Source organism: Pithys albifrons, chromosome 3, assembly GCF_047495875.1.
Source record: "Pithys albifrons albifrons isolate INPA30051 chromosome 3, PitAlb_v1, whole genome shotgun sequence".
Taxonomy (NCBI): domain Eukaryota; kingdom Metazoa; phylum Chordata; class Aves; order Passeriformes; family Thamnophilidae; genus Pithys; species Pithys albifrons.
In genome coordinates, this window is record NC_092460.1 from 1,744,625 (window position 1) to 1,771,220 (window position 26,596).

The 26,596-nt window shown below is 49.2% G+C and overlaps 1 protein-coding gene across 6 annotated transcripts in view; it reads right to left on the minus strand.

The window, feature by feature from the left end:
* ITPR1 (inositol 1,4,5-trisphosphate receptor type 1) overlaps positions 1-26,596 on the minus strand; it is a 182,875-nt gene that overhangs the window by 78,135 nt on the left and 78,144 nt on the right. For 5 of the 6 annotated variants that reach the window (XM_071550192.1, XM_071550191.1, XM_071550196.1 and 2 more), the window contains 22 exons: positions 25,917-26,089; positions 25,549-25,668; positions 24,085-24,279; positions 23,043-23,294; positions 21,014-21,155; positions 19,953-20,106; positions 18,519-18,706; positions 16,788-16,926; positions 16,301-16,355; positions 15,568-15,733; positions 15,301-15,471; positions 14,291-14,356; positions 13,487-13,624; positions 12,016-12,141; positions 11,455-11,655; positions 9,493-9,744; positions 8,835-8,960; positions 7,995-8,123; positions 5,272-5,392; positions 4,133-4,317; positions 3,247-3,395; positions 2,407-2,518 (listed from right to left, as the gene is read on the minus strand). In XM_071550192.1, the coding sequence (XP_071406293.1) occupies positions 2,407-2,518; positions 3,247-3,395; positions 4,133-4,317; positions 5,272-5,392; positions 7,995-8,123; positions 8,835-8,960; positions 9,493-9,744; positions 11,455-11,655; positions 12,016-12,141; positions 13,487-13,624; positions 14,291-14,356; positions 15,301-15,471; positions 15,568-15,733; positions 16,301-16,355; positions 16,788-16,926; positions 18,519-18,706; positions 19,953-20,106; positions 21,014-21,155; positions 23,043-23,294; positions 24,085-24,279; positions 25,549-25,668; positions 25,917-26,089 (3,360 nt within the window). The remainder of the gene's footprint in view (positions 1-2,406; positions 2,519-3,246; positions 3,396-4,132; positions 4,318-5,271; positions 5,393-7,994; positions 8,124-8,834; positions 8,961-9,492; positions 9,745-11,454; positions 11,656-12,015; positions 12,142-13,486; positions 13,625-14,290; positions 14,357-15,300; positions 15,472-15,567; positions 15,734-16,300; positions 16,356-16,787; positions 16,927-18,518; positions 18,707-19,952; positions 20,107-21,013; positions 21,156-23,042; positions 23,295-24,084; positions 24,280-25,548; positions 25,669-25,916; positions 26,090-26,596) is intronic. The other variant, XM_071550193.1, reaches the window with a different exon arrangement.

The window sequence follows — 26,596 nt, forward strand, 5'->3', positions numbered from 1 at the left end:
CCTGGCACAGCTGCCCAGAGAAGCCATGGCTGCCCCATCCCTGGGAGTGTCCCAGGCCAGGTTGGACAGGGCTTGGAGTGACCTGGGATAGTGGGAGGTGTCCCTGCCCATGCAATGAGATGATCTTTAAGGTCTCTTCCAACCCAAACCATTCCATGATTCTGTGCCCAGCTGACCTACAAACCATAGTCTTGTGAGATCAATATGCTGGTCACAAGGGTTAAGTTTTGTCACCTTTATATATGGAGACCCTGCTCTCATGTAGGGACTCCAGGAATTAGAATGGGTCAATAAGGGGTTTTTTACTTCTTTTTTTTTTTTTTGGTTACACTCTGGAATGATTTTAAAAACAAAAGGTATTGCCTTTTAGGTGGTGCCTAAATTCAGTTCTGTGAGTCACAAGGGAGAATAAATCCGATTTCACTGCTCAGAGCCAGACAGCAAAAGCTGTTCTACTACTACTCCCAGTCTATCTGTGAGCAATCAGCTGCTCTTGCAGGCTGAGAAATCCACTTCACAGGCATGGCCTGATCCCTTATGTAACTGAGCTACTGCTTCAGGAGTTAATGCATTTGCACACTTTGAAGATTTCTAGCACCTTGTGTGGTTCTCTGTGGTCTGAATGGTGCATGTGAACTGCAGCTTCTAGAAATGCTGTTTCACTCAATTTGGGTGAATAAAGTCTAGGGGGTCTTGGAAATTAATTTCCATTTAGGAAAGTCTGAGTGGTGGATTGCATTTAAGAAGAATGCTCAGAGCTCTCATTTGGGTTCCACTGGTGGGCAGTGTGTATGTGGTGTACACCACCCACTGTTTGCATGGCTCAGGGTGGCCTTGGACAGTGTCTCCTGGCTGCTTTTAACAGGAGAACGTGCTCTGATGTGCTAACAAAGTGTAAAATTTAATCTATGGTTACACTTCATCTCTTGCACCCCCAGCCTTGGGCAAAAGAGGGACCAGCACTGTGCACTTGTTGGAGGATCCCCAGCCCAGCTCCCTTTGCCAGGAGCACTGACAGCCAGGCCAGGTCACATTCCCAGCAAAGGCACCTCCAGGACAGGACAGAAAGTCCCCAGAGGGCTTCAGCCTGTGCTGTGATGGCCCAGCACAGAATTCTGCCCCCTCAGCAGAGGACAGAGCTGACCCTGCAGCTGCTGCCTGTCCTTGCTGACCCCCCTCACCCCACGTGGACACACTGCTTTCCTGCAGCCCACTGGGGCATTCCTGCCAGGCAGGGAATTCATTCCAGAATCCTGCTGAAACAGTCCCCAGGCAGGAGCAGGGCAGGAGCTGGGCTGGGCTCTGGCAGCAGGGAGGAAGCACGTGGGCAGAGAGCTCCTGACAGGGCAGGGAGCACACCCTGGGCCATCCCAGCCCTTCGGGCATTTTCCTGGGAGTCTCCCGCTGCCCTGGCACTGCCATGTGCTCTCTGGGTGTGCTGGGTGCCAGCCCACACACGTGCACACCCCCATGTGCCAGGCTCCCCCCCCAGCAGCAGTTCTGCTCCTTTCTCCTCCCTTTCCAGCTGGCCAGGGTGCTGCAGGTGCCCCTGCCTGGGCAGCATCTCCCTCCCTCCCTCTGCTGCCAACAATTATTGCTGTTATGAAACTCTGATCCCTGAAGGGTTGCCCTTTTCTGCTGTGAGTCAAGCACTGGGCAACAACTCCAAACCCAGCTCCACAGAGCTGGGCATGAGCACCACCTGCTCCAGGTGCCCTGAGTGTCCTCCCAACTGCTTCCCAACCCCTCCACTGGAGGATGGATTCCTCTGTACCTCCTGTGAGGCATGGGAAGAACCTGAGCTGATTAGAATTCCACGAGATAATCTCCAAAGCCTAATCTCAGCTGACTGTGGCAATGTCTAGACACACAAACATATGGGTGCATACACACTCTCCTGATGTAAATAAAGAATAGGTCTGTGCATACAGAAAAACGTCCTCAAAGGAGTTGTATGTAGGAAAGGGAAGGAAAAAAAACCCATGGGTGGGTGTATAGATAGTTTCCATCTATAATTCACAACAAGATTACTCAGTTGTTTACAAACTCCAACTACAAAATACTCTCTTCTTGCAAGGTTACATGACCTGGTGAAGAGCCACCTGGACCCAGAAAGCTGATCAAGAGGTTACATTTGTCATAAAAAGGTAACAAAATTGATTTTTTTGGAGTGCCAGGAACTGCAGGAATTAGACTTAAACTTCCCAGTCTCACACAGAAGAGCAACAGAAACGAGTTTAACTTCAAATATGACTTGAAAGGCATTAGTTGACTAAAACTGTTTTGTTCCTGCTCCAGCCCAGAAGTGCTTACACTCCCAAAACAGCTGAAAGAGCAGGAATTTTATTTTCCTTTACTGAACAAAGACAGTGTTTAACACAGAGGGAGGGACTGTGAACACATTACCTTTTCTCCATAGCCTCTATCTTTGGTCATCATTTCCCTGAGCGTCTGTAATACCTTAATACACAGTTTCTCCTCATTCTCCTCCAGCAGCTGCTTTGTGTGCTTAATTAACCTGAAAAAAGCAATCAATCACAGCTCAGGTTAGTGCTAATATCCTAAAAATGGGGTAAGAGATGCATGGTTATCTGAATTGGTTTATGCTGCAAACCAGCTTTATTATCACACCATTACACAACCCTTTGGGAGGGTTTTGCAGAGTAACTCTTGCCAGTGACCAATGAAGCCTTCAGAAACTCTGTGGAGTGACACTAACAGAGCTCTTTTAAAAAGTTAAAATAAGTTGCATTAAGACTGTTTAGACCCAGCAATTCTTAGGCAATATGTATTACTTAATAATTAGCTATAGCTGTGTGATGCTGGGTAGTTTGCATGGTGTGTACAGGTTTGGGGATTGTGTGTAACCGTGTGAAAAATAGTTCTGAATATGGTCCCTCCTGAAACTTGAATATTCTTGTGCAAGAATAGTTTAAACATTGTTAAAGTAAACATTTTGCATCTTTGTTCTTCCTTCTCTGCTCCTCTTCCCTTCTCTCAACAACTACTGTAACCCATGACGAAGAGGACCAAGAAATAAACTACCAGAAACCCACATAAAATGAGATGCACTCAAGTGATTTATTCAGTGATAGAAGTCAGAGCCTCTGAAAGCCCCAAGAGGTTCAACTGAGAACTGTCTCTGTGGAGTTCGGGCGTCGTGACACGCAGGGTACGGAAAAATTGGAAAAAAGCAAAATATAACATCAACCCTCCCAAACAAGGCAGAGTTTCAAGACCACTCACTTGCAAATGAAACCCCCACTTTCACATTTCCTCCTGGCATCCGTGTTCTCTGGGAAGAGCAGCTCCGGCCGGTGCAGCACATCCACCAGCACCGACAGCTCCGCCTGCACCAGGGGCCGCAGCCGGTCCTCCAGCGCCGACACGATGTCCTAGACACAACCAGAGCCACACCTGGGATGCCTCACACGTTTGGGGACTGGTTCATTTTTAGTGTAGTAACATTTCTAGCAGCTTAAGTTCAATGTTTATCCACTGTAACCCCTATCCCGTATCAATGTCTAAAATTCCACCGGTTATTTAGACTCTTTTCAAAGTAAAAGATGAAGAATATCAGAAGGTCAGCAAAGCGAGACATAAACATAAGCCAACAACCTTGGAGTCTAAAGAATGCTGGAAAAGCTCCAAGGGACCTATGTGTGCTGAAGACAAAAATGATGAAGAAAGGGTCCCACTGTCCCCCAGACTCAAATCCTGATGGGGTGTGCCCAGGGGCAGGATGGGGCTGGACTGAGAGATGTGTGAACTGGGGATGGGGTAGACAACACTATAAAACCCATGGAAATCAGAGTTTAGAAGGTGCATCATCATGTATTCCTGAAAGCCCTAAGTCTAGACATAGAAGAATCAACCTTTTATCTTATCCCACACTAACTTGGCTTGGAGTCTGGTTTTGGGGGGGTCTCTCAAGGCATCACTTGAAACAAACATCAAACTCATACACATTTATAGGCAAATGCATCTCACAAATGAGATAAGAATTGTACAAGGAGAGGGACAGGACAATTAGGTCCATGCTGCCTGAATAAACTGAAGCCCTGGGGCTTGCTCAGAGTGCTCCTGAGCAGCAGCTCTCCCCCAGGGGAGGCAGGGAGGGCACAGCACTCACCTGCAGCCGCTCGATGATGTTGCGGTAGTCGCGCGAGGCCGCGAGCACCGAGTCCCTGCGCGCGGCGTTCCTGGCCGTCATCCGCCAGTTCATGGCAGTCTTCTGCACGATGTTGTGGGACTTCAGGAACAGGTTGTTCACCTGGCTGTCCAGGTCCACAGGAATGGCAATGGCTCGGCTCTTGGCTGCAACAAGCAAGGGCAGGAAGGATTGAGACTTGAGCCCGAGAACCAACATGAGAACTACAAACCTACTCGCAATTCTTTCTACAAACTCCTTCCTTCTACAATCTCTGCTGGACAAGATGAGAGGAAACTGCCTCAGCCTCTACTAGGGGCAGGTTTAGAGTAGATATTAGGGAAAATTTTTTATTGAAAGGGCTGTCAAGCATTGGCACAGCTGCCCAGGGAGGTGGTGGAATCACCATCCCTGAAAGTGTTCAAAAAACACGTGGATGTGGCACTTGAGGACATGGGTTAGTGGTGAACAGGGTGGTGGTGGAGTCACCATCCCTGGAAGTGTTCAAAAAAACACATGGATGTGGCACTTGAGGACATGAGTTAGTGGAGAATAGGGTGGTGGTGGTGGTGCTGGGTTGACAGTCTGACTTGACGACCTTAGAGGTATTTCCCAGCCTCAATGATTCCATGAGTGCATTTGAAACAAGGCAGTGCTTAGTCCCTGTGTAGTGGGTCAGAGCTGAGGGTTGTGCTTTAAGGGTTCCACACCTGGGAGCTGTTTACTGTGTCTCAGGTGTGGGAGGAGGAATCTGTCCCTACACACACAGCACCAGCACCTCGTGCTTGCACACGTGTACACCCACCCCACAGAGCCCGGCCTCCTACCCAGCACAGGACACTCCCCTTGCTGCTCAAAGTGGAGCAAACTACAGTGAGGAGAGGCACAAAATTATCTCCCAGCTGCAGAGTTTGGAGGTTGAACAGAGAAAGCCCTTCATGAGCCTGTGACACCACCTGTTGCATCAGCATGACCCTGGCTCTGTACAGCCTGGCCACGAGTTATGCACAAGTGGCACCTGGGGGAAGGAAAGTGCACTTTCTAATGGAAGGACGAGAGGGAAGCAGAAAAGCCTGGATGGCCATGGGTGAGCAGGCACCTCTGCTCAGACCACTCCTTACCCACGTCTGAGAGGACCCGAATGCAGCTCTCCACAGAGGCCTTTTGGCTGGGCATCAGCCAGTTGCAGTGGTACACCCTGAACACCCCCTGCAGCAGCTGCACAAACACGGGCTGGCGAGTCTGCAACACAAGGGGAGAGAGAATCAGCCCCATCCCACGGAGATGGGGCAGCACCACCTCCAGGTCACCCAGCTCCCAATCCCAGTCACTGCTAACTGGTCTGCAGCCACTCGTTGGGCGACTGCAGCTTGTAGCCAGCAAATCTACCACATGGATCACAACTGGATGGGAAGGGTGGGAACCAGTGCTGGAAGGGAAACATGAAATAGGAGCTTCTACAGCATAAAGCCTCTGTAATTGAGGCTTGACTAAGCAAAGGAAATAAGCAGCCACCTTCATCTGTTTAATCAGAGCTATCAGCAGCCCTGGCACACAGAGATCCTTCTTTTAGTTCTGACCAGCAGCTGACTCAAGAGTCCACAGGAAAATGGGACTTGGCTCCATGACAGCTCCAGAGTTGAAAACTCATCATTTCAAGCCTTATTAACTGGTATCTAATTTACTAAGGAACCAGCTGTGTGTTTGTTGTTTGAAACACAGGCAGTAGTTTGTGGCAGAGCTACAGCCCAGGCAAAATCAAGGTGTGGTTCTCAGCCCTGAGTTCCACCAGGTGATCTCCCACCACACGCAGCTGAGCTGCTCCAACACACACAGGGCCCACGAGCTCTGCTCTTTCATCTTTGCACCAGCACAACAGTAGTGACCAAAACTCCCTGCTGGTTTTCTGCAGGGATTGTTTAGCAGAACAATCTATTTTACCTGTAGAGGAAAGAGTATTTTAACTATTTCAAGGGAATAGCCCATGTCCCTGTGCCTGCTATGGGATGCTTCTATCAGCTAAGGGAACTACACCACAGTGCAGACCACAGCACTTAAGAACCAGTGAAAAAATACCTCTTTTATTCTGCTCAACAGTAATGCCTGTTAGCAAGAAAAAAGTGAAATGAGAAGAAAAAGACAAATCTATTAGGTAATTAAAACTACTACATCAATTAATCAAACACTATTATGAAAGGTACAAAAGAAGAATCAAAATTCAAGCCCCAAAATTGCTAAGAGGCAAAGAGCTATTACCCTTTCTGGAAATAAGTCAAACACCAAACCCATGGCAGACAGCAGCATTCATCAAGGGCCCTGAAAATACCTGCATGGTTGGATTTACACCACCCACAGGTTCCTTTCAGTTCATGCTTCAAGACATTTTGGTCTTAAAAAGCCTCCAAGATGTTTCATTTGCCTAAAGTAGGTCAATAAATCAAATAGGAAATTTACTCCACATTCCTCATGTCTCCAACTCCACTTGGGAAGGAAAACCTTGGGCAGCAGCAACCCCAGGAGGCAAAAAGTGCTTGTTAAAGAGGAGTTTTGGGCAGCTGCTCTTTGAAAAGACATTCATGTTCTCCTAATTTTGTATTCTTTGAACCGCATGACAGATGCACAAGGTGTTCCCTGAACAAGCAAGGCTGGTCCTGACTCGAGGGAGGTACAATTCAAACAAGCCATGACTTGAAGGAGCAGGAGACAAGGGGAGGCTTGCACAGGAGGCAAGGAGATGACAAGGAGCAGCAGAAAGGACTTGCCCAAAGGAAAGGGACCACATCCCTCACCTATGGACACACAGCACCTGATTGGGCATCAGCATCTCAGGGGGGAGGTAAAATCCCACCCGGAGGAGGGATGGACACCAGCCAGGTGGGGCAACTGCCCACCTCAGATATAAGAATCCCTGGGCATGGGCAAGAGTCTTAAGAGCAGGAAAAGGGAGAAAAACAAGTTTAAACTTCAGGATGTAGAGGAAAGATGAATCTAGGACAAGACACATCCATCAACTGAGATGGGAAAAGAGGTGAGCTAAGTGACTTCATCCTGCTAGACAGAGGGGGAGATTGAGAAGCCAAGGAAAAACTGCTGATGGAACATTAACAGATGGCTAAAATAGGATGGCAAGAAGTGCATTGAAATGGTGTGTGCTCAGAGATGACAACTTAGAGTGGGACAACCCAGGTATGTGGAACAGAGGGAAGAGAGAAGGGCAGAGCCCCAAGGGCAAGGCTGACAATCTCAATTTCTCATTTCTTTGATGAAGTTTCAACAAACAAGGGTGATACACGAGGAGCAAATCAGCTGCTGCACTGCTCAGACTCACCTGAGGTGAGACACAACCCTAATGAAGATGCTCAGCCCAAACACTTGGAGAAGTGTCAGCCAGGGGACAAAACACTGGCATAAAGTGCCCAGAGAACTGTGGCTGTCCCAGTGTCCAAGGCCAGGTTGGAGAGGGTTTGGAGCAACCTGGGATAGTGGAAGGTGTCCCTGCCCATGGCAGGGGTGGGACTGGGTGGGCTTGAAGGTCCTTCCAACCCAAACCATCCTGGGATTCTGGGACATCCAGAACTCTGTCCAAATGACCTGTGTGGTCTTGGTGGGAGCACAGAGTTGAATCCACTAATGAATTAAAGCAACACTTCAGCTTCTCTAGAACATTTGTACTCTGATCTACAAATCTTTCCACTTCTACAGCTAAAGGTCACAACGGGCAGTCAAATATTTGCTCCCCCATCACATCACGTGTTTCTGTTGAACTGGAAAATGGCACTGAAGTGGAATGAACAGAATTGCCTTGGCAGCATGTCCTCCCTTTTGTGTCTCTGCATTTTCCTACCTGCAGGGTTGTGCTCTGGTCAGAGAAGGGGGAGCTGAAGAAGGTGGTGACAATGCTCATCACGATCTCCGTCACGTACTTCTCCAGGATGGAGTCGGCGTGTTTCCTGTCGCTGGTGTTGTTACAGGCCTGCAGGACAAGCCACCCTCAGCTCAGCAGCAGCTCCCCAACCCACATTAACCACCCCTACCTACTGAACTCCTGGTTTCCCACTGCTCCAGCCCCAGCAATTCCCTGCCACACTGACATTATTGACACTGGAGCTCTGGATCTCCAGCACCCACAAGAGCAAAGCCAAGGGTGTTGCTGGTACAAGGTGCTGGCACAGAGCACCTCTGGGGGAGGGAGAAAACCACAGTGCCTTGGAGGAGAGCAAGAGTGGGGCAGGGAGGACTGAGGTGTGATGCTTTTGTATGGGGAAATACTTGGAATCCCAGGCAAAAAGCCATACTGCCAAATAAATGCCAAGCTCGGAAAAAATCTGTCCTGACCTGCCAAAAAGTGTTGCTCAGGAAGGAGCTCAGTGATTCTGGCCAGAGTAAACAAACCAGGTGGCAGGACAGAAAAGGTCCTGGACAAAAGAGCAGGGTGTGGGGCTTCACTGAGCTTTGGTTTGGTTGGGTTTTTTTCTTTTCAGAAGGAAAATATTAATGTTTTCCATGGAATATGACTAATGAAATCCACAGGCACACGGAAAAGAAGGCACACAGAAACTTGCAGGAACACAGAATTCAGGGAACCTCTTGCCCTGATGCATTGGTATGTCTCATTATCACTGTTCTACATTAAACAGGCTCTGCTGAGCTTTCTGAATTCAGTTCCTTGATCCAGATACGTTACCCGACAGATGTCAACCAGGAAGTTCTCAAACAGCTTCCACATATGATTACTGGTGTAAATCTCTTTCATTTCCACTTCTGTGTCCACATAGCAGTGGTTCAGAAAGTTGATGTAGGCTATTTTGACCTAGAAGCAGAGGAAAAAATTAATAAAGAATAAAAACCTGAATGATGGCATGAATGAGTATAATGCCACATTAAAACTGCTACATAAATAAGTTGGAATTCTACTTCTTCCTTTTATTTAACCACTGGTGAAATTTAATGCCATGAATAGCAAGGCAGCATCCAATGAAAAGCCACCAGGATTACTGCAGACAAAACGTCAGCATGGTAATAATTTCCAGACCTGCAGAACCATCTGTTCAAGGTTAGCAGCACATCCACAAACCTCTCTGCCTCAAAAGCCCTATAAAATACCAAGTACAGCATCACATTCCCATTTTAAGGGTAAGGAGTAAGTATAAAAGGATTTCACTTCACTATCCAGATTGCCTGGGGGTGCTGACAGCAGAAGCAGGGAAGGGATCCAGTTTCCCAGCTCACTGCCCACCTGCACCACCCCCTTCCCAGGCCAGACCCAGCAACAGCAAACCCCTCTCACCCAAACCCAGCCCATTTCTAACAGAAACAGGCCAGTTCTCCCAGTAAGCCCTCACCTCAGGAATGCAATCCTCGTGGGTCACCACCCTAACAATGTCATCCAGAGGGAGGAGGGAGTTGCATTTGATTTCTGTGTAGACGTTTTTGCCCTCAGTGCACACAGCCAGCAGCTCCACCAGGTGGATGTGGTACATCAGGGGGCTGTTCTCGTCCATCCGGTCCCTCTCCGACCTCATCATCTGCACCAGGGTCTGGAAGGAGGCTCTGTCGTTGTAGAACACCAGCACATCTTCTCCTGCATTCACCAGCTGAAAGGAAGGAGAAATTCCATCAGCAGAGCAAAGCCTGAGGTGTCCCCACTGCACCCCCCCACCTGGGGCTGCCAATCCTCTCTAGTTGCTCCTCAGACCCTTAAAAGGAGCACAGCCCCCCAGACCAGCTGGGCACAGCTCCTGTGCTGCTTCCACAGAGACAGGACACAAACAGGGCATTTTCTCCTAAAGAATTTACCACTTCTGAACTGCTCAAAAGTTCAAAGTCAGTCCAGCTGCCTGCTTAGACAGAAGCTGTGCCAAGAAACTTGTGACTTTCCATTGTGCTTTTTTATTTCATGTTCTGTTGCCTCAGTTGACTTTTTGATGCAGCTGTGGCACTCTGTGCTGGCCAGAGAGCTGCCCTGGGGCACAGGGAGGGCTCAGGGCTCGCTCCTTCCACCCCTCTGAACAAACACCATCCACCTTCCAAGGCACAAAGTGACATGCTAAGTCACACACTGGAGCTTTCCATCAGCTTCACATCTGACACCTGGCTGGGCATGATTTCAGAGCAGCTCAGACCTCCTGGAACTGCAGGAGGGGAAGGAGAGCGAGCAAAGTGAGCCCTGCCCCAGGCTGGGCACTGCTGAGCACTCAGCTGGAGGGATCCAGGGCTGGCCTCCCACAGCCTTGGGAAAAACAGCAGGATAAAGGCAGCAGGAAACCCCCAGGGCAGCCCCCTTTGCTCAGCATCTGCTGACCATGGTGGTTGCTCAGCACCTCACCAACTCCACTGTGCTGAGAAGCTCATGGAGCTGGTTTTGAGCTGAACAGCAAAATCTGGAACATTTTCCATCAATCCAGCAGGACTGATGCACCAAAGCCAGATTTGACAAATCTGATCCTGGGGCTCCCCCTGCTGAGGAGGCCAAAACATCCCATCAGGTGTGTAAATAAACTGCCATGGATCACATCCAATATCCCACTTAAAGGCATTTATTTGCCCTTCTCTTTGCTCTCCCTTCCACCCTGGCACTCCAACTACACCCAGTTACCTCCACACCCAAAGAACACTCTCACCTTTCCCCCCTTCAGCACTTACACAGCTGAACAAGAACATCTTCCTAAAACTATTGACAAGGGCCTGGAGAGACAAGAGGAAATGGCTTCAAATAGAAAGATTAGGTATTGGGAAAAATATGGGTGGGCAGGCCCTGGCACAGGTGCCCAGAGAAGCTGTGGCTGCCCCAGCCCTGGGAGTGTCCAAGGCCAGACTGGACATTGGAGTACCCTGGGCTGGTGGGAGGTGTCCCTGCCCATGGCAGGGGTGGGATGGGATGGACTTTAAGTCCCTTCTCATCCAAACCATTCTGTGATTCCATAAAAAATACCCATCGAAATACAATCACGGTAAAATTCTTCTGCATTACTGATCTGGAAATGAAATCAATTCTCTTCCAGCCAATTCTGCAAGAGAAAGGCACCCTTTCTTCATAATCTCACCCATGGGCTGCTGTGCACAAGCCTGGAAAGCAACTTGTGTCACTAATGATCAATCTCTTGTTACACCTGTGAGTCAGGAGCTCAGAAAGCTTTTGGTCACAAAAAGCCTGAGCTTCCTGGGAGCTGTTTGCTCTTTTTGCATGGTGAGAGCTCACTGGCAGCTTCTTGGCAGTCCCCGAAGCGAGAGGATCAATTTGTCATGTTCACCAACTGCTCTGTGAAAACTTCTGTTCAGGCCCTGCAAATCCCTGCAGCTCTCACCTCAGCCATTACCATATCTTGGCATTTCTTGATGAACTTCCCCTCTGCCTTGACGATGGTCTGCAGGAACTTGATGTACTGCACGTTCCTGCCGTGGGTCTCGATGCAGTGCACGAAGTGCTGCACCACACGCTCGTTGATCTCGCTGCACAGCTGGAAGTTGTTCATGAAAATGTGCTGCATTGTCACTGCCTCCAGAATCTGGGGGATGAAGGCAAGGAGGAAATCAGAAAATAAACAACCCACCAGGCCCCCCCAGAGGTCAGGATAGAGCCAACACTCCTGCAGGGTGCAGGGCTGGAGGAACCTGAGGACCTCATCTTTCAACACCACAGCTCTTATCTCAGCCTGTTTTTCACTCCACCTCAGCCTTTTGAACCTTCTACACTGAAATGGGCCTAAACAAACATCTTGCCAACTTTTGAGGCTTTAGAATGAAAACAAAATGTAACCTCTTCAACCCACCTTGCATCAGCACAGCCCCAGAGGCATCACCAAGGACAAGCCAGTCCCTTTCCTTGCTACAGCACAAAATAAATCGTGGCCTGAGGTCATTCTTACCCCTGGGTTAAGGAACAGGTTTATGTGCTTGTGCAGCAAGGCCTGGTTCTGTTGGTTCCCAGCACAGAAGTTCTGCAAAAACTCGTGTGCAAGCTTCATTATCTCCTGCATCCTCGTGTCTTCAGCCTGGGGTTGCAAGACAAACAAGAGGGGGTTAAAAGGAATCCAAAGGTTCACTTTCAGGTGAGCACTGGCTGAGCCACAGCTCCAGCTCCGCAAGGGAACGGTCACGTCTCTCACACCCCGAAGAAAAACAAACCTCCACCCAGTCCACAGACATTCAGGATGAGTTTGGCCCCTTCCACAGTTCTAAAGAGCTTCAAAAATAAAAGTCCATAATAGAAATTACAGTAGTTTATTCTCTAAAACTGCCTACTCCATGGCCAGGCCTGCCAGCAATGTGCTTCAGTCACTTCTGCACGTCTGAACAGAGAGCACCGTGGCCAAGCCACACATCATCACCTCGGGGCTGCCCAGGAGCTGTGCCACGTTCCACTGCAGGGGCAGCTCGGGGGCAGCCCATGGCACAGGACACATGGAAAGCTGTCACTGCACCAGCTCAGCCAGCTCATGTTTACTAGAACCTGCACAATTCCCAGTGCTGCCCGGGAACTGGTGCCTCTCTGACGTCAGTGTGGATTCCCAACCCACCGACGGCCGGAGATGGAAAATCAGTGTCTGGTTTTATTTTTAAGGAATTTCCTATATTTCCAAGGGTGAAACCCCTTCCATGCTGCCTGCCCAAAGCACATTCACATGTATGGGACAGGAAGGGGACAAGAACATGTTGGAGAGTGGTTTTGCTGCCAATTTTTTAGCAAAATATGAAGCAAGAAACCATGAGACTAAACATTAATCAATGCCACTGTCCAGAATTACTGGTTCTGAGAAACCTGTAGAGTTTGGAACACAGGACAGCAGAGTGACCAGGAAAACTTCTCACCTCTGCACTGGTAAGCACCTGTCACCTGTGATTAATGGGCAGCCAATGTGATGAACTTGGGCTGTGCTGCATCAGCACAACCAGGGGCTGTGCAGGCTCCAACCAGACACAACCCAGCCCCAGTGGGCTCCAAACCCAGTCTAACTACTGGGCAGATCTCACAAATCCCACAGGGACCCTCAGTGTTCCCAGGATGGCCATGCAGCTGCCTCACAGCAACAAGTGGGTCTTGCTTCCACAGCTCAACTTCAAGGCAGCACACACGTCCCATGAAAAGCTCAGAGCTGAGCCTTGGTCTCACTCTAAGCTCTGATAGACAAATATTTCTTCAGGAAAGAGTGCATGATTGAACATTCAAACATACAGAGCTTGTCTCAGCTCCCCAAAGCGTGGGTATTACAGACTGTGAGGCCACATAAACCAGCCCCTGTGGAGCCAATACATTCCAGTGCACCCAAGAACCCACAGGAGGCATTACAAGCCCGTCAAGAGGACACAAAGCAAGGAGACAGCTCAGGGAGCCCCCACCTTCTCGTAGGGGATCTGGAGCAGCTCCAGCACCACGGCGTGGGCTCCCATGTTCCTGAGCAGCCGCTGCTGCTGCTTCCGGCTCTTCCTGCCCGAGGCTCCCTCCTGCACGCAGAGCTTGCTGAGCCGCAGCAGGATCTGCAGAGAGACACCCTCAGAGCCCAGCCTGGCCCTCCCTGCACACAGTGCCAGCTCCCGGGGGGCAGCAGCAGGGAAATCCTCTGCCTGGAGCAGGGAGGCTCCAGGCAGCACCTCGTGGCCCCGGCTCCGTCCGTGGCAGCTCAGTAGGGCTGGTGGACTTGGATGATCCTTGTGGGTCCCTTCCAACCCTGGCCACTGGGTGATCCTACGCTCCTGCAGAGCTCAGCCATGTCCAGGCTGCACACACAGACCTCCAGCTCACACCACACCAGCGCCAACACACGCTCCCGGCCTCGTGTTTCCTACACTAAGCTCCAACACCACGGTGAGTTTGAGTGCCAGGTACTCAGGACAGGGCAAACCAAATGGCTTCTCCCCCTGCACACTGCCTTTGGAGTCTTTAACAATAAAAATATGGTGTTACCACTGAAACAGCAGCAAAACGTCGTTTCTCACTAATCCATCCTTAAGGAAAGAATACACACGTCGTGCTTATTATATCCTGGCTTCCCATTCCAGCTGGGCTGTGTTATTACTCAGCAAATAGTTTCCACAATGGCACAGTGACTCAGACTTTCCTGGGTGCCTCCCTCTGCCTGCAGCTCTCCAGAGCTCTGGTACTCATTTAAACTGCCAGGGAACTATCAAGAAGCAAAGTTTTACCTCTTTTACTACCCGGTAGTTGTAGCTGCTAGTACTTTCAGGCTTTTGGGACTTGCTGTGACCTTCCTGAGGATAAAATCAGACAATTTATTAGTAGCTTATACTCCTGCCTCCATGAAGGCTACAATTAACGTTTAGGATAGTGCCCGCTCTCCTCCTGGCAAGGACTGTCATCCTCCAGCTTTGACAGCCTCAGAAAAATACACAGAATTATCCTGTCAAGCCACATTGACCTCTATAACACAAAAGAAGGTGAGGGTGGGATGATTTCAGAGACAGCAACTTCCTCTCCTGTCCTTTGCCTGGCACATTCAGTCTCTAATCAAGTCTCCTCCCCAAAAATCTACTTTCTCTTCCTCTCTACTATTATTAAACTGTCACTGCACAGACACCAAGAGATGCTTCCCAGGACTCTGCACAAGAAAAGCAACGGGTAAATTGCTTGTCTTTACTTCCAACAATACACATCCATAACTGAGGGGCTGTTCCTTGAATTCCCTCACCCAGTCTTGTCTATTTGATTGCAAATTACATGGAGGCAAAAGCTGTCTAGTGAGTTCCCAGCCAGATGTGCAAGTCAGGAAAGTCCTGGATTATCAGGTACAGGTGAAGCACAGACCTGTTCTGTCATTTATTCAGAGCCATGACTCAAAAGGCATCACCTGAGCAGTTCACAGCTCTGCCCTTACCTTACTTGAGGTACTTGTGACTGGACAAATCCCCTGTGCCCGGTCAGTGCTGCAAGGACAGAACTGGGGAGCCAGAGCAAACCCAACCCAGCCCTGTTAGACCCTAATGGTGGCACCTCAGTGGCTGCTAACCCTGAGCAGTCTCCACCTGGCATCCACCAGCTCCAGTTGCCCCCTGACTCCTGCCCTAAGCTAAGGGCACACAGACAGCCTCCCCAGGCCACTCAGCGTGCTGGGAAGGCTTTGGTGACATTTCTGAACAACAGTTCCACCCTCAAAGTGCCCCCAACACGTGCCTTGGCACCACCCCAGCCTAGTTACCTCTTTCTTCTTGTGCTCGTTTTCACCTGGCACAGTGTCCATGGCCTCGTCAGGCCCTTGGCCCTTGTACACCCACAGCTCCGACTTCTCCACTATGGACCTCAGCTGGTCCAGGTCTTGCTTGATCTGCTTGTAGTTGTCAACATCTTGGCTGGTAACAAGCAGTTGAACCTTACATGAATGCAATCCATTAGTTGCACAAAAAGGGTTGTTTTCAGCTGCAATACACACACTCAGATGAGAACCAGCCCTAAATCACACACATACCTGCTTGAAGGCTTGAAGGACCTCTTGCCTCTGGCTGAAGTGCCTGAAGAGGAGCTGCAGTGCCCCAGACACCAGAGGGGGATAGTCATGCATCGTTAAATGCAACAGAACTCGGAGAAATGTTCTGCCACCGTGATCATCCAAATCCAGGGGGGTGTTCTCCTCACTGAAAACAGAGGGCAGGAGTTAACTGGCATATTGGACTGAGTGTCCCAGCAGGTTCTTAACCCACTGAGCAGGAGGAAAACCTTTTCTTCTCACTTTTAAATAAGGAGGAAATGTATCAAATCAAATGCTGTCTCTTAAGACAGGGCTTTTGGTGTGCTGCTAAGGGGGAGGCTCTTCCAGGATCTCACAAATCAGGGGGTCACTCAGCTCACATTATTCAGTTTACATTTTTGCCAATCCTTGCCTGCACAAACTCTTCCACTTAAGATTTTACTGCACCACTGAACTCAGATGTCCTAATCCTCCACCTTGGCTTGTACTCACACAAGTGGAGCCCTGCCACAATGACCCTTCTGGCTGAAGGGCCCCTGTGTCCCTTATTTGTTGTTTTCAATCCAAAAGGACCTTACTTTGAGCTGCATCAAAGCCATTTTAAGAAAGCAAAGCCCAGGTAACTGTGGCAGCTGTTTCCAAGCTTTTCCCAGGTATTTGAACAGGAATTCCCACTCCTTGGGAGCCCTGCAGCCTGGGCACTCCTAATTAGCACCTGTGAAGAGATACTTTCCTTCCTCCAAAGATCCCCTCAGCTTGTTCTTCAATATGTTCAAAGTCCAGGGCTCCTGAGAACATAAACAAGGCAAACACCTGATGTCAGAGTGGCAGCAAAGATGCTTTTTCAGCCTAAAAACATTTCAAATGGCAAGGGGTGATGGGGGTGTAACAAGGGGGTCATAACAAGCTGAGAGGGACACTGAGATCACTGAAGCAGCTGCTGAGGTAACAGAAGACAATAAATTAACCAGTGCCCAGCTCACATATTGAACTGTGCAATAATTTCAGCAATATCCAGGCTTATTCCTCTCTTGCCTATTTTTAAATTACACCAGTGTCATTCCAGGATGCTGATGGGATCTGGGGTCATTCTGAGGGGACATTCACAAGAAAAGGCCAAACTTCACCCTAGAGAAGTTCTCCAGTAATACATTCAGCCCCTCTAAGATTCCAGAGTCTTCCCTAACCCACACAACCTCATTCCTTGCAAAATACCCAACCTGGCACATTGGCTGGCACTTCTTGATTGCTGCCCCCAGAGGGTGCCTCAGACATCTGGGCATTGCTCTCATCAAACTCGTGTTTGAATATGCAGAGCAGGCAGGAGATCCTGTAGTCCAGTCGCACGTTCAGGATGAACTGCGGGCACACAGGTAGGAAAAATGGCGAAATAATGTGCCTGTTTGCAACACACACTCAAGTTACAGATAAAGCTGTGCCACCAGAATGCAACATCAGCTGCAAAGAGATGTGATTTAACTTGGAGAAGAGTGGGCAGGCCCTGGCACAGGTGCCCAGAGAAGCTGTGGCTGTCCCAGCCCTGGAAGTGTCCCAGGCCAGGCTGGACAGGGCTTGGAGCAACCTGGGCTGGTGGGAGGTGTCCCTGCCCAGGGCAGGGGGTGGCACTGGGTGGGCTTTGAGGTCTCTCCCAATCCAAACCATTCTGGGATTATGTCATTCTAAGAAGTATGCAAGTGTTGTCTAAAAATCCCCAGAATTCAATAATTTTCTCAGTGCTTTCTCTGAGCATGATACACACACAGAATAAAATTTATGAGTAAGATACTTTGGCAGAGCTTTGCTCCCTCATTACTGCCTGATGCTGGCATTCTCATCCACCCCCAGGGAAGGAAAGCAGCACTTCCATGTCCCTTGGGAAGCAGCAGGAATCCCACAGACAGGCACTGCTGTTCTCCAGGGTGCTGGGGCAGAGGAGCAGGACAGGAGCTGCCAGCACACAGGCTGCTGCCATGTAACAGCTACACCAGCTCAGGTGGGCTGGGCTGGCTGGTGCCAGAGAAACCCCCACCCCAGCAGAGACCACCTTCTCCATGGCCTTCTCCTGTGGAACACCAAGAACACTCACAGCTCTCAGGGAAAAGGCTTCGTGCCAGTTTGAACAGACCCTGGGAGCTGGGGGAATACTGGCACACAAATATCCCACTGCACATGCCAGGCCACAAGAGAAACTGTGGCTTGAGATAAAATTAGCACTGGGGAAAGGAAGGATTCAGCCTCCCCTGCGTGCTGCTGAGGGAAGGGCAGGACCCTCCCATGGGGCACAGGGAAGGAACACCATGGATCTCCTGCTGATCCCCAGTCCTGCCCACGAGGCTCTGGCAGCACTCTGACCTCCAGGAACTCTCTGATGAAGCTCCTGAACAGATAAAGGGCTCCTGCACTCAGAAGGGGATGCTGGATCTCAGGGCAGCAGTTCTGCAGTGACCTCCAGCCCAAGGCAGTGCCACGGAAAAGGGACAACCCTGAGTGTGTCCTAAAGACTCAGGAGTGAGCAAGGGAGGAAAGCCAGACAGAGATGGAAGGGACAGCAAGGCTGGCTAATGGGCATGCTTAAAAAACATGTCAGGCTGATGGCTGTGCCAGGAGGAGCCATCAGGATGCCCCCATTCCTTGGGGCACTTGAGATGGCCCTGTGGACTCCAAGCAATTGGTAAGAGAGTAAGGTGGAAAAGGAGAGCTTTGCTTCAAGTCAGACACTTACAAATCACTGCTAAATATGCAGCTGCTATTGCAGGCTCTTTATAAATTGTTTCAGTAAAGGCATAATATTGTCACAGGCAAGTTGAGAGCCACGCGCCTGTCACAGTCACCTCCTGTAACACTTGACCAGTGTGAGAGGCACACACGAGGCAGGAATAAACCAAAAGGCAGCAGGACACTGTTAATGCTTCAAGAGAGCACAACAGGCCACATTAATGTGTGTTTGGTACCTGAAGTATTTCAATGATCTTCAGCTTGGTGTCCATGACCAGGATGTCCTCCTTCTCCGGCTCGCTCTGCTTGACATTCCCCTCGGGAGCAGCAGCGAGTGGAGTCATGGGCAGGAACCCCCCACCTCTGAGCACCACCTGGGTCATCAGCTCTCCCACTCCATGGATGGACCTCATCACGTTGCTCCCTTCAGAAGGACAAACAGGTAACGTTATGATGCTGTAATGGGGCTGCATTAACAGAGCAAGGACCCTCCATATCCTGTGGAGAGAATCTGTCTAAATGTTACACATCCAAACCCTTGGCACGAAGAGAAGCCAACAGAGCTCTGCAGTACTCAGAGAAACTCCCTGCCCTCTCCCTCTTCCAACACAGACATTACTCTGCTTTGCAACCAAGCCATGGACAGAAAGGAGATTATTTCGAAGTACAGCCTCACTGGCTGGTCCAGGGAGAGGATTGTCCCACTCTGCTCTGCACTGGAACAGACTCACCTCGAGTTCTGGGAGCAGTTTGGGTGCCAAGGTATAACAAAGATCTAAAGCTGTTAGAAAGTGTCCAAAGGAAGGACATGAAAATGGTGAAGGGTCTGGAGTGGCTGCAAAAGGAGTGGCTGAAGGCACTTGGCTTGTTCAGCCGGAGCAGAGGAGACTGAGGGCAGAGCCCACCAGGGTCTGCAGCTCCCACCTCTGCTCTGTGTGACAGGGACAGCACCCAGGGAAGGGCTGGAGCTGTGCCAGGGCAGGGACAGCACCCAGGGAAGGGCTGGAGCTGTGCCAGGGCAGGGACAGCACCCAGGGAAGGGCTGGAGCTGTGCCAGGGCAGGGACAGCACCCAGGGAAGGGCTGGAGCTGTGCCAGGGCAGGGACAGCACCCAGGGAAGAGCAGGAGCTGTGCCAGGGCAGGGACAGCACCCAGGGAAGAGCAGGAGCTGTGCCAGGGCAGGGACAGCACCCAGGGAAGGGCTGGAGCTGTGCCAGGGCAGGGACAGCACCCAGGGAAGGGCTGGAGCTGTGCCAAGGCAGGGACAGCACCCAGGGAAGGGCTGGAGCTGTGCCAGGGCAGGGACAGCACCCAGGGAAGGGCTGGAGCTGTGCCAGGGCAGGGACAGCACCCAGGGAAGGGCTGGAGCTGTGCCAGGGCAGAGACAGGTGGGATCTCAGGGAAAGGCTCTTCCCCCAGAGGGTGGTGGGCACTGACCAGGCTCCCCAGGGTAGGGGGCACAGCCCCAAGGCTGCCAGAGCTGCAGGGACAACACTCTGAGGGACAGGGTGGGATTGTTGTGTCTGTGCAGGGCCAGGGGTTGGATCAATGATCCTTGGGGGTCCCTTCCAGCTCAAGATTTGTGTGATTCAATGATTGCAACCCACACTGATGTTTTGAGATGAACCAGAACCACCAAGAACCTTCTGCCCCTCATTTTCCAGCCTTACCTTTACTTTCCTCGCCTTTTGCCATCTTGGTAATAGGGAAGATGGTAGTGATGTGCACACAGTCTAATATAGCAAGGAGGATTTTGGTTAGTCTGAGGAGGTCACAGAAGTTGTAGAAACCAAAATATATCAGATTTCTGGCTAAGTTAACAACCTACCAAAATAACAATAAAAAGCCTGATTAATACTAAACATTTTGCTATCACGATCAAGTTGTTCTAAACACAGTGACAAGATCAAGAACTGGCTGAGAGTCCTATTTTATCACAATATCTGGGAGCTCCACAAGACTGGCTAGTTCTGCATTATATCAGAAACTTTTCTACTTGCCTACAAACCCTGCAATATCTGCAATAATGTCTGTATCAGCAACTGGTATTCTACAGCTACAAAACCAGACCATGTTTGTCTCATGATGGAACAGGTAAGATGGGGCAAGACTAGAGGGAATGTACAGATAATTTTTACCACTGCCTTACAGAAAAGTTCTTATGAAGTTTGCCCACCAGTCCTCCCCATGCACTGCTTCAAAATCCACACAGAAATATCAAATATAGGGCAAATATTTAACTTAGCCCCATTATCTGACAAATGCTCCCTATTTCTTTTTAAAAAATGTCACATCTTTTCTTAAATTAATGGTCATTTTGGGAAAGCTATTGCATGCCTTTGCTACATCTTATTGGCCCAGACTATTTAATGGGCCAGTAAGTCACAGCACCCTCTTGGTGAGCATTACTGAGAGCTCTCCAGACTCTGTGTGCAGACACTGTGTTTGGTTTGAGACTATTTATTCCACTAAGGCTTGGCTTTGTAATAACACCAAGCACAGCAAGCAAACAAGGCTGCTGCAAATCTAAGACAAACTCACACGTTATTTGTACTTCAAGAACCATCATTGCAAACCCACAAAGCTGCACAAGGAGAAAGACTCCAGTGGAAAGGAGGAGCCTGTTGAGGCTCAGCACTCAATCAGGACTTGCCAAACTATCTGGTGTTGAGAAGAAGCACCAACATTCCACCAAAAACCAGACAAGGATAAATCAGAACTGGATAACTACCTCAAAAGTGAGCTTGTTTTTCTCTTTGTCAGAGAAAGGGAACCTCTGACAGACCACATCTCTTAAATATTCCTCTACAAATTCCATTGTTTGTGCAAATCTCTCCTTAATTTCATCTTTGGAAGTTCCACTGCTATCATAGCTGAAGAGGGGAAAAAAAACAAAAAAAGAAAAGAAAACAAACACAAAGCTTAGCATGCAAATACACAGGGCTCCTTTCCCCCCAGACAATTTTTCATTGGCTTGTCAAGATCTAAGTAAAGTCAGAGGCTGGTAAATAATTTATCTAATGAGGGAGTCAGGACACTGACACCATAATTTCCTGGCTTTTGCTGTTTTATCCCATATGCTCATTTGGTGCTATTTTAAAATGTCTGAGGAAAACAACAGAAAAGAGAATTTTGTCCCAATAAATAAAAAAGTAACCTTTAATATCAGAGTGGAAACAATGACAAGTGAGGTGCAGCTGAGGAGAATGAGTGGCCAGAGGTGCTGGTGGTTTTCCTCCAAGTCAAACCAATATGTATGCAAAGCAGATACTAATTTTTAATGCAAATTATAGGGGGTTTTTAACTCAGTATGTGCAGAGGGAGTTTGAAAAAGACAATCCCCACCTTCCACTAATTTATGTTTTCCTGTTTGATCACTGGTGAGCTCCTGCCAGAGCTGAAACAATTTGGTTTTATATTTTTGCATTTAAAATTGTGTATTATCCACTGTACCTCCCCCAGTAAAGAAAACCAGGCAAGAAAATATGGAAGAAGAAATCACTGAACTGCAGCACTAACACTGACAAGGTTTAAATTCCTCATATGGAACACAAATTTTAGGTGTTCATTTTCTCCTTTTGAAAGAAATCAGCTCTGAGCAGGTAAGTACTATAAATTTTAAGTTACTAATGACAAACAGTTAACAGAAGTGGTCAGGAAACCACGTCCCTGGTCAAGCTGTGGTTTTGTGTAGGTTTTTGACCACTGCAACAGGAGGATTTTTCTCCTGGAGGTTGAGAAAAAGACCTCCAGCATCTTCCCTCCTGTCTTTGCTGCTGATGGGGGAAGATCCCACAAGGACAACCCGCCCCAAGCAGTTTGTACTCTGAGGAAATGAACTCAGGCTGTGCTGGGGAGGTCCACATTCAATAGTAGGAAAAATTCATGGAAAGGGTTGTCAGCTCTGGAAGGGGCTGCCCAGGGCAGTGATGGAACCACCACCCCTGGAAGTGCTCAGAAAACCTGTGGATGAGGCACTTGACATGGTGTGGTGGTGAACGTGCTGGTGGAGCTGCATTGACAGATGGACTTGACCTTAAAGGTCTTCAAACCTTAACAATTCTATGACTCTGTGATTCTTCTCCACTCAGACAAGGCAGAAGGAAAAATGAACCCCTGCCTGCCCAGCCCAGGGCCAGGTCACTGCTCACACATCACCCAAAACCACTCCAAGACCATCACTGTGAGTGCTGTGTGTTCTGAAGACAAGACCCCACTGACCCCACACACAGCAGGGAGGTGATTCACTTCTCAGGAACACATTATGGGCAGGTTTAATTTATTTTACTTAGGGCAGTCCCGTGGTGTAAAGGAGAGCACTCTGGACTCTGAATCCCAAGGGCCTGAGTTCCAGTCTCAGTGGGGACTGTCCCCTGGCAGTTCAATCCCTCCCTGCCATCCCATCCTGCCACATCTTGGATGCTGAGCAGGGTCAGCCCTGGTCAGTACTGGGGGCTGTGACAGTCCCGAGGACTTCACTGTCTCTCTCCAAGCTCGCTCGGCCGTGGCAGATGGACCTTGGGACTGAAACGGTGGGGCCAGTTCTGCTCATGCTGAGCCTCACCTGAACAATCCACTGCACAGGCTGGAAGGGCACGTGGGGAGAGCCCTGGCCAAAGCTTCCCTCACGAAGTCTGGCCATACATACCATTTATTTCATTTGTAACCAGCCCCACTATAACTGACACCCGAGCTCAGGATGGCTCTGGTTTCCCCCAGTGGTGCCATTTCCCTTCCCACCCCCTCCAGCCCCCACTCACTCATCGATGGCGATCTCCGAGGGGATCTCGGACCAGAGGCGGGCGTACTTGACGGGGGTCACCTGCTCCTGGGGGTCCCTGTCCACGTGCATGTGCAGCATGAGGCGGCAGAAGGAGGCACGCAGGTCGTAGGGCAGGTTCTCGTCCGACATGCAGCGCAGGATGAGATCCACGTCCAGCTGCCCCGAGATCTCGTTGATGGCCAAGTACTGGCGGTCAAGGCACATTCGAGCAAAGAGGTTGAGCTGGTACCTTCAGGGGAAATGAAATAAAATCATAGAATCACAGAATCAGTTGGGTTGGAAGAGACCTCTGAGATCATCGAGTCCAACCCTTAATCCAACCCCACTTTGATTACCAGATCATGGCACTCAGTGCCACGTCCAGTCTCACCTTAAAAACCTCCACAAAATAATAAAGCTGCATTACAGGCTGGGATTTTAATTGCAGTTTTTATTTTAATTGGTTTTATTTTAATTATTTATTTTTATAATTTTTACTTTAATTCTTTTCTTTTAATTGGTTTCCAGTGTCCTGCAGAGTACAGGGGGTGGGTTTAGTGCTGGTGTGCTCATGTGTTAACAGAGCAGTGTCATACTTTGCAGTAATACAGTTAATGTTTACTGTGGAAAGGATAAAGTACTTATCAAACAGTAGAAAATGGTAATATAATAGAATTAGAATAAAGGGAGGTAAAATACAATAAAAGGAGACATGATTTTTCCTCATTATGTATCACAGAATGGCCTGGGTTAGAAGAGACCTTAAAGCCCATCCAGTGCCACCCCTGCCATGGGCAGGGACACCTCCCACCAGCCCAGGCTGCTCCAAGCCCTGTCCAACCTGGCCTTGGGCACTTCCAGGGATGGGCTCCTGCTGATAACTGGACTTCTCACCACAAATAACTCTGTGCTTTCAGCTCTCATTGCCAAGTGACTCCATCCTCCCCCTAAAGGCTGTTTTGTCCCAGCCACACCCCACAAAGCCGAGCCCCCCAGGCAGCCCCCCGAGCTGTGCCAGCCCAGCAGTGCCTGCTGGTAACCTGTAGTAGCTGAGCACGTCCCGGTCCTCCTTCTGCCCCTCCTTGGCATCCTGGGCCAGCTCTCGGATGCTCTTGCTGCGGATCTCCTTGTTGCTGTCCCTCCAGAACAACCACACTTCCTCCTCATCTTCCCCAACATCCAAGGAGTTTTCTCCACTTGACACCTCCTCGAATTCGAAGCGGGAGAGGACGAGCCTGCAGGGAGGGAGGAGGGCAGGTCAGTGCCACCTGCCAGCACCCAGGCACACCCTGGCAACCTTTCAGACACTTGCTAAAATGGACTGGGGAGTTACAATTAATTTATGTTCTCACCTGCATTCAGAAAACATCAATTTTATTCCTCAACTCTGCCAAGTAAAAGCAGAGCAGTAAAAGCAGTTACCCCTTCAGCAGCAGCTCTTTACTACATCAAATCATTGGGGCTTATTATTGAAAGCATTAGGTTAGAAAGAATTCAGATTATAACTTTTCCATTCAGTCCTGAAAAGGGGAACATTTCACCTTCTTTCAATTGTGGAAAATAAAAATATATGGAAGTTAAAGGCACATCTAATTGACTTTCAAAAGAGTCTTTGCAGAAGTGGTGCCAAGATCATTCAACAGATCAGGAAAGGATTTGGGAAAGGAAAACATCAAAAAAAATCATTAGTTCTGTATCCTGTAATTGCCAATTGGATCAGAACTTCTCTCTGCTTATGTGGTGAAAGAACTAGAAATAAATCACCTGCTGATTCTAAAAAGGCTTTGGGGGCTTTTTTAGTTCTTCAGCAAAGAAAAGATCACATACCTGTAAACCCCCAAATTTAATATGCCAGGATAAGGACAGGTAAGTGATGCAGCAACATTAAGTGCTGGTGGAAATAAACACAGCCTTTATGATTTCATGAAGAGAATCAGATGTGAAGAATACTCTCACCCATTTGTGTTTTAAATACTCCCTGGCAAAGACCTGCTACCCTATCACAGCACTTGGATAATGGTTATCTATTCCCTAGGACACATATTGAATAAAGACATTTTATCCAAGACAAGCAGGATGTGGTGCCTGCACTGAGGCTCCAGCAGTGACAGGGCAGTGCTGAGAGCTGGAGACCTGAACCCAAACCTCAGAGGGAGCAAAGGGTGAGCAGGGATGGATCAGGGTGTGCTCCTCTGCCAGCTGAGCTCCCTGCAGAGCTGATGGAGCCCAGCCTGGAGCCCAGAGCAGCATCAGGCCCACAGGAGCCTGCACACCCTCCTGTAAAGTCTGTCTCCTTTGGATCAAACGTGAGACAGCTCCAAGATTAGTGCCTGCAGGCTCCGAACACCCTGACAGACATTTGCTGCCGTCAGTGCCCCGCTCCCCTGTGCTTGAGGAGGACCCCACACAACTCCCTGCCTCCTCCAGACATGCCAGAGCGCTCAGCTTCGAGCACCTTCCTTCTGCTTCACACCAGGAAAAGCAGCTCCAGAGGCAGCACTCACTTGGTCTCGATGAGGATGTCTGCATTGGCCGGGTTCAGCACAGCCTTGCAGATCAGCTCCTGCGTCACCGGAATAGACTTGTTCATGGAGACACACAGATCCGAGAGGTAATCCAAAAACCTGGTGGGAAACGGGAGCCAAAGGGGGATCAATCACTGGGGACAGCTAACTGAAGCTGTCTACAGTTCAGGCAGAAAACACTCAGAACTCCAGGGGAACAGCACAGAGCAGGAATGTTGCCTGAGGGGAAGGAATGGAGTGTGTCAAAACAGAATGAACTGGCTGTGCTTCCCTCTGAGCAAGCTGGCAGGTACAGGCTCCTCTCAGAAGGAAAAGGGTAATTACATACTCAGAAATGCAGATCTCACCTGGGCTCCCTGTTTTTCCTCACGAGACTCACAAAGGTGTCAATCTCAGCAGCTGTGATGTGCTTCTCCAGGAGCTTGCGGTTGTTGTGGAGCAGGGCTGTGATGGTGTCCTCAGCCAACACGTCGTAGCCAATCTGCTTCTGCATGAAGCCAAACTGCTTGGCAATGTATTCCTTCAAAACACAGAGGGAAGGAGGAAGGGGCTGGAATTAACCCACAGAATTTAAAATAATAAGAGAAAACACTAGGATGTTCCTCAATACCAACACCCCAAGGAGAGAACTGAATTAAAACAAATTTTTCTTTTGAAAGAAAGCAAATGACAGACAATTTTAAGGCCTCCTTCCCTCCCTCCCGGGTTAGACACCAGCAAGGCAGTTATCCCCATCTGAGAGGAGTTTGGGTTCAATACATGGCAACAAAAACTGAGCAGTCTTGGTTCACAGGACAACTTTCAACAGAGTCTGTGGTAAGCAACTGAAGAAAGTCTTGTAATTCAGCTAGAAATTCTGTTGGTTTAAGTCCACCCAGAACAGGTGCTAATTCCATTATATTCTCTGAGAGAGAGGAAAAAACCCAGACAGAATAAAACTGAGCCATCCCCAATCTCTTGCTGACTGTACAGCCACAGCAGAGCAGAGCAGGGTGTCATTAACAGCACGTAGCGTTTCTTTTGGAGC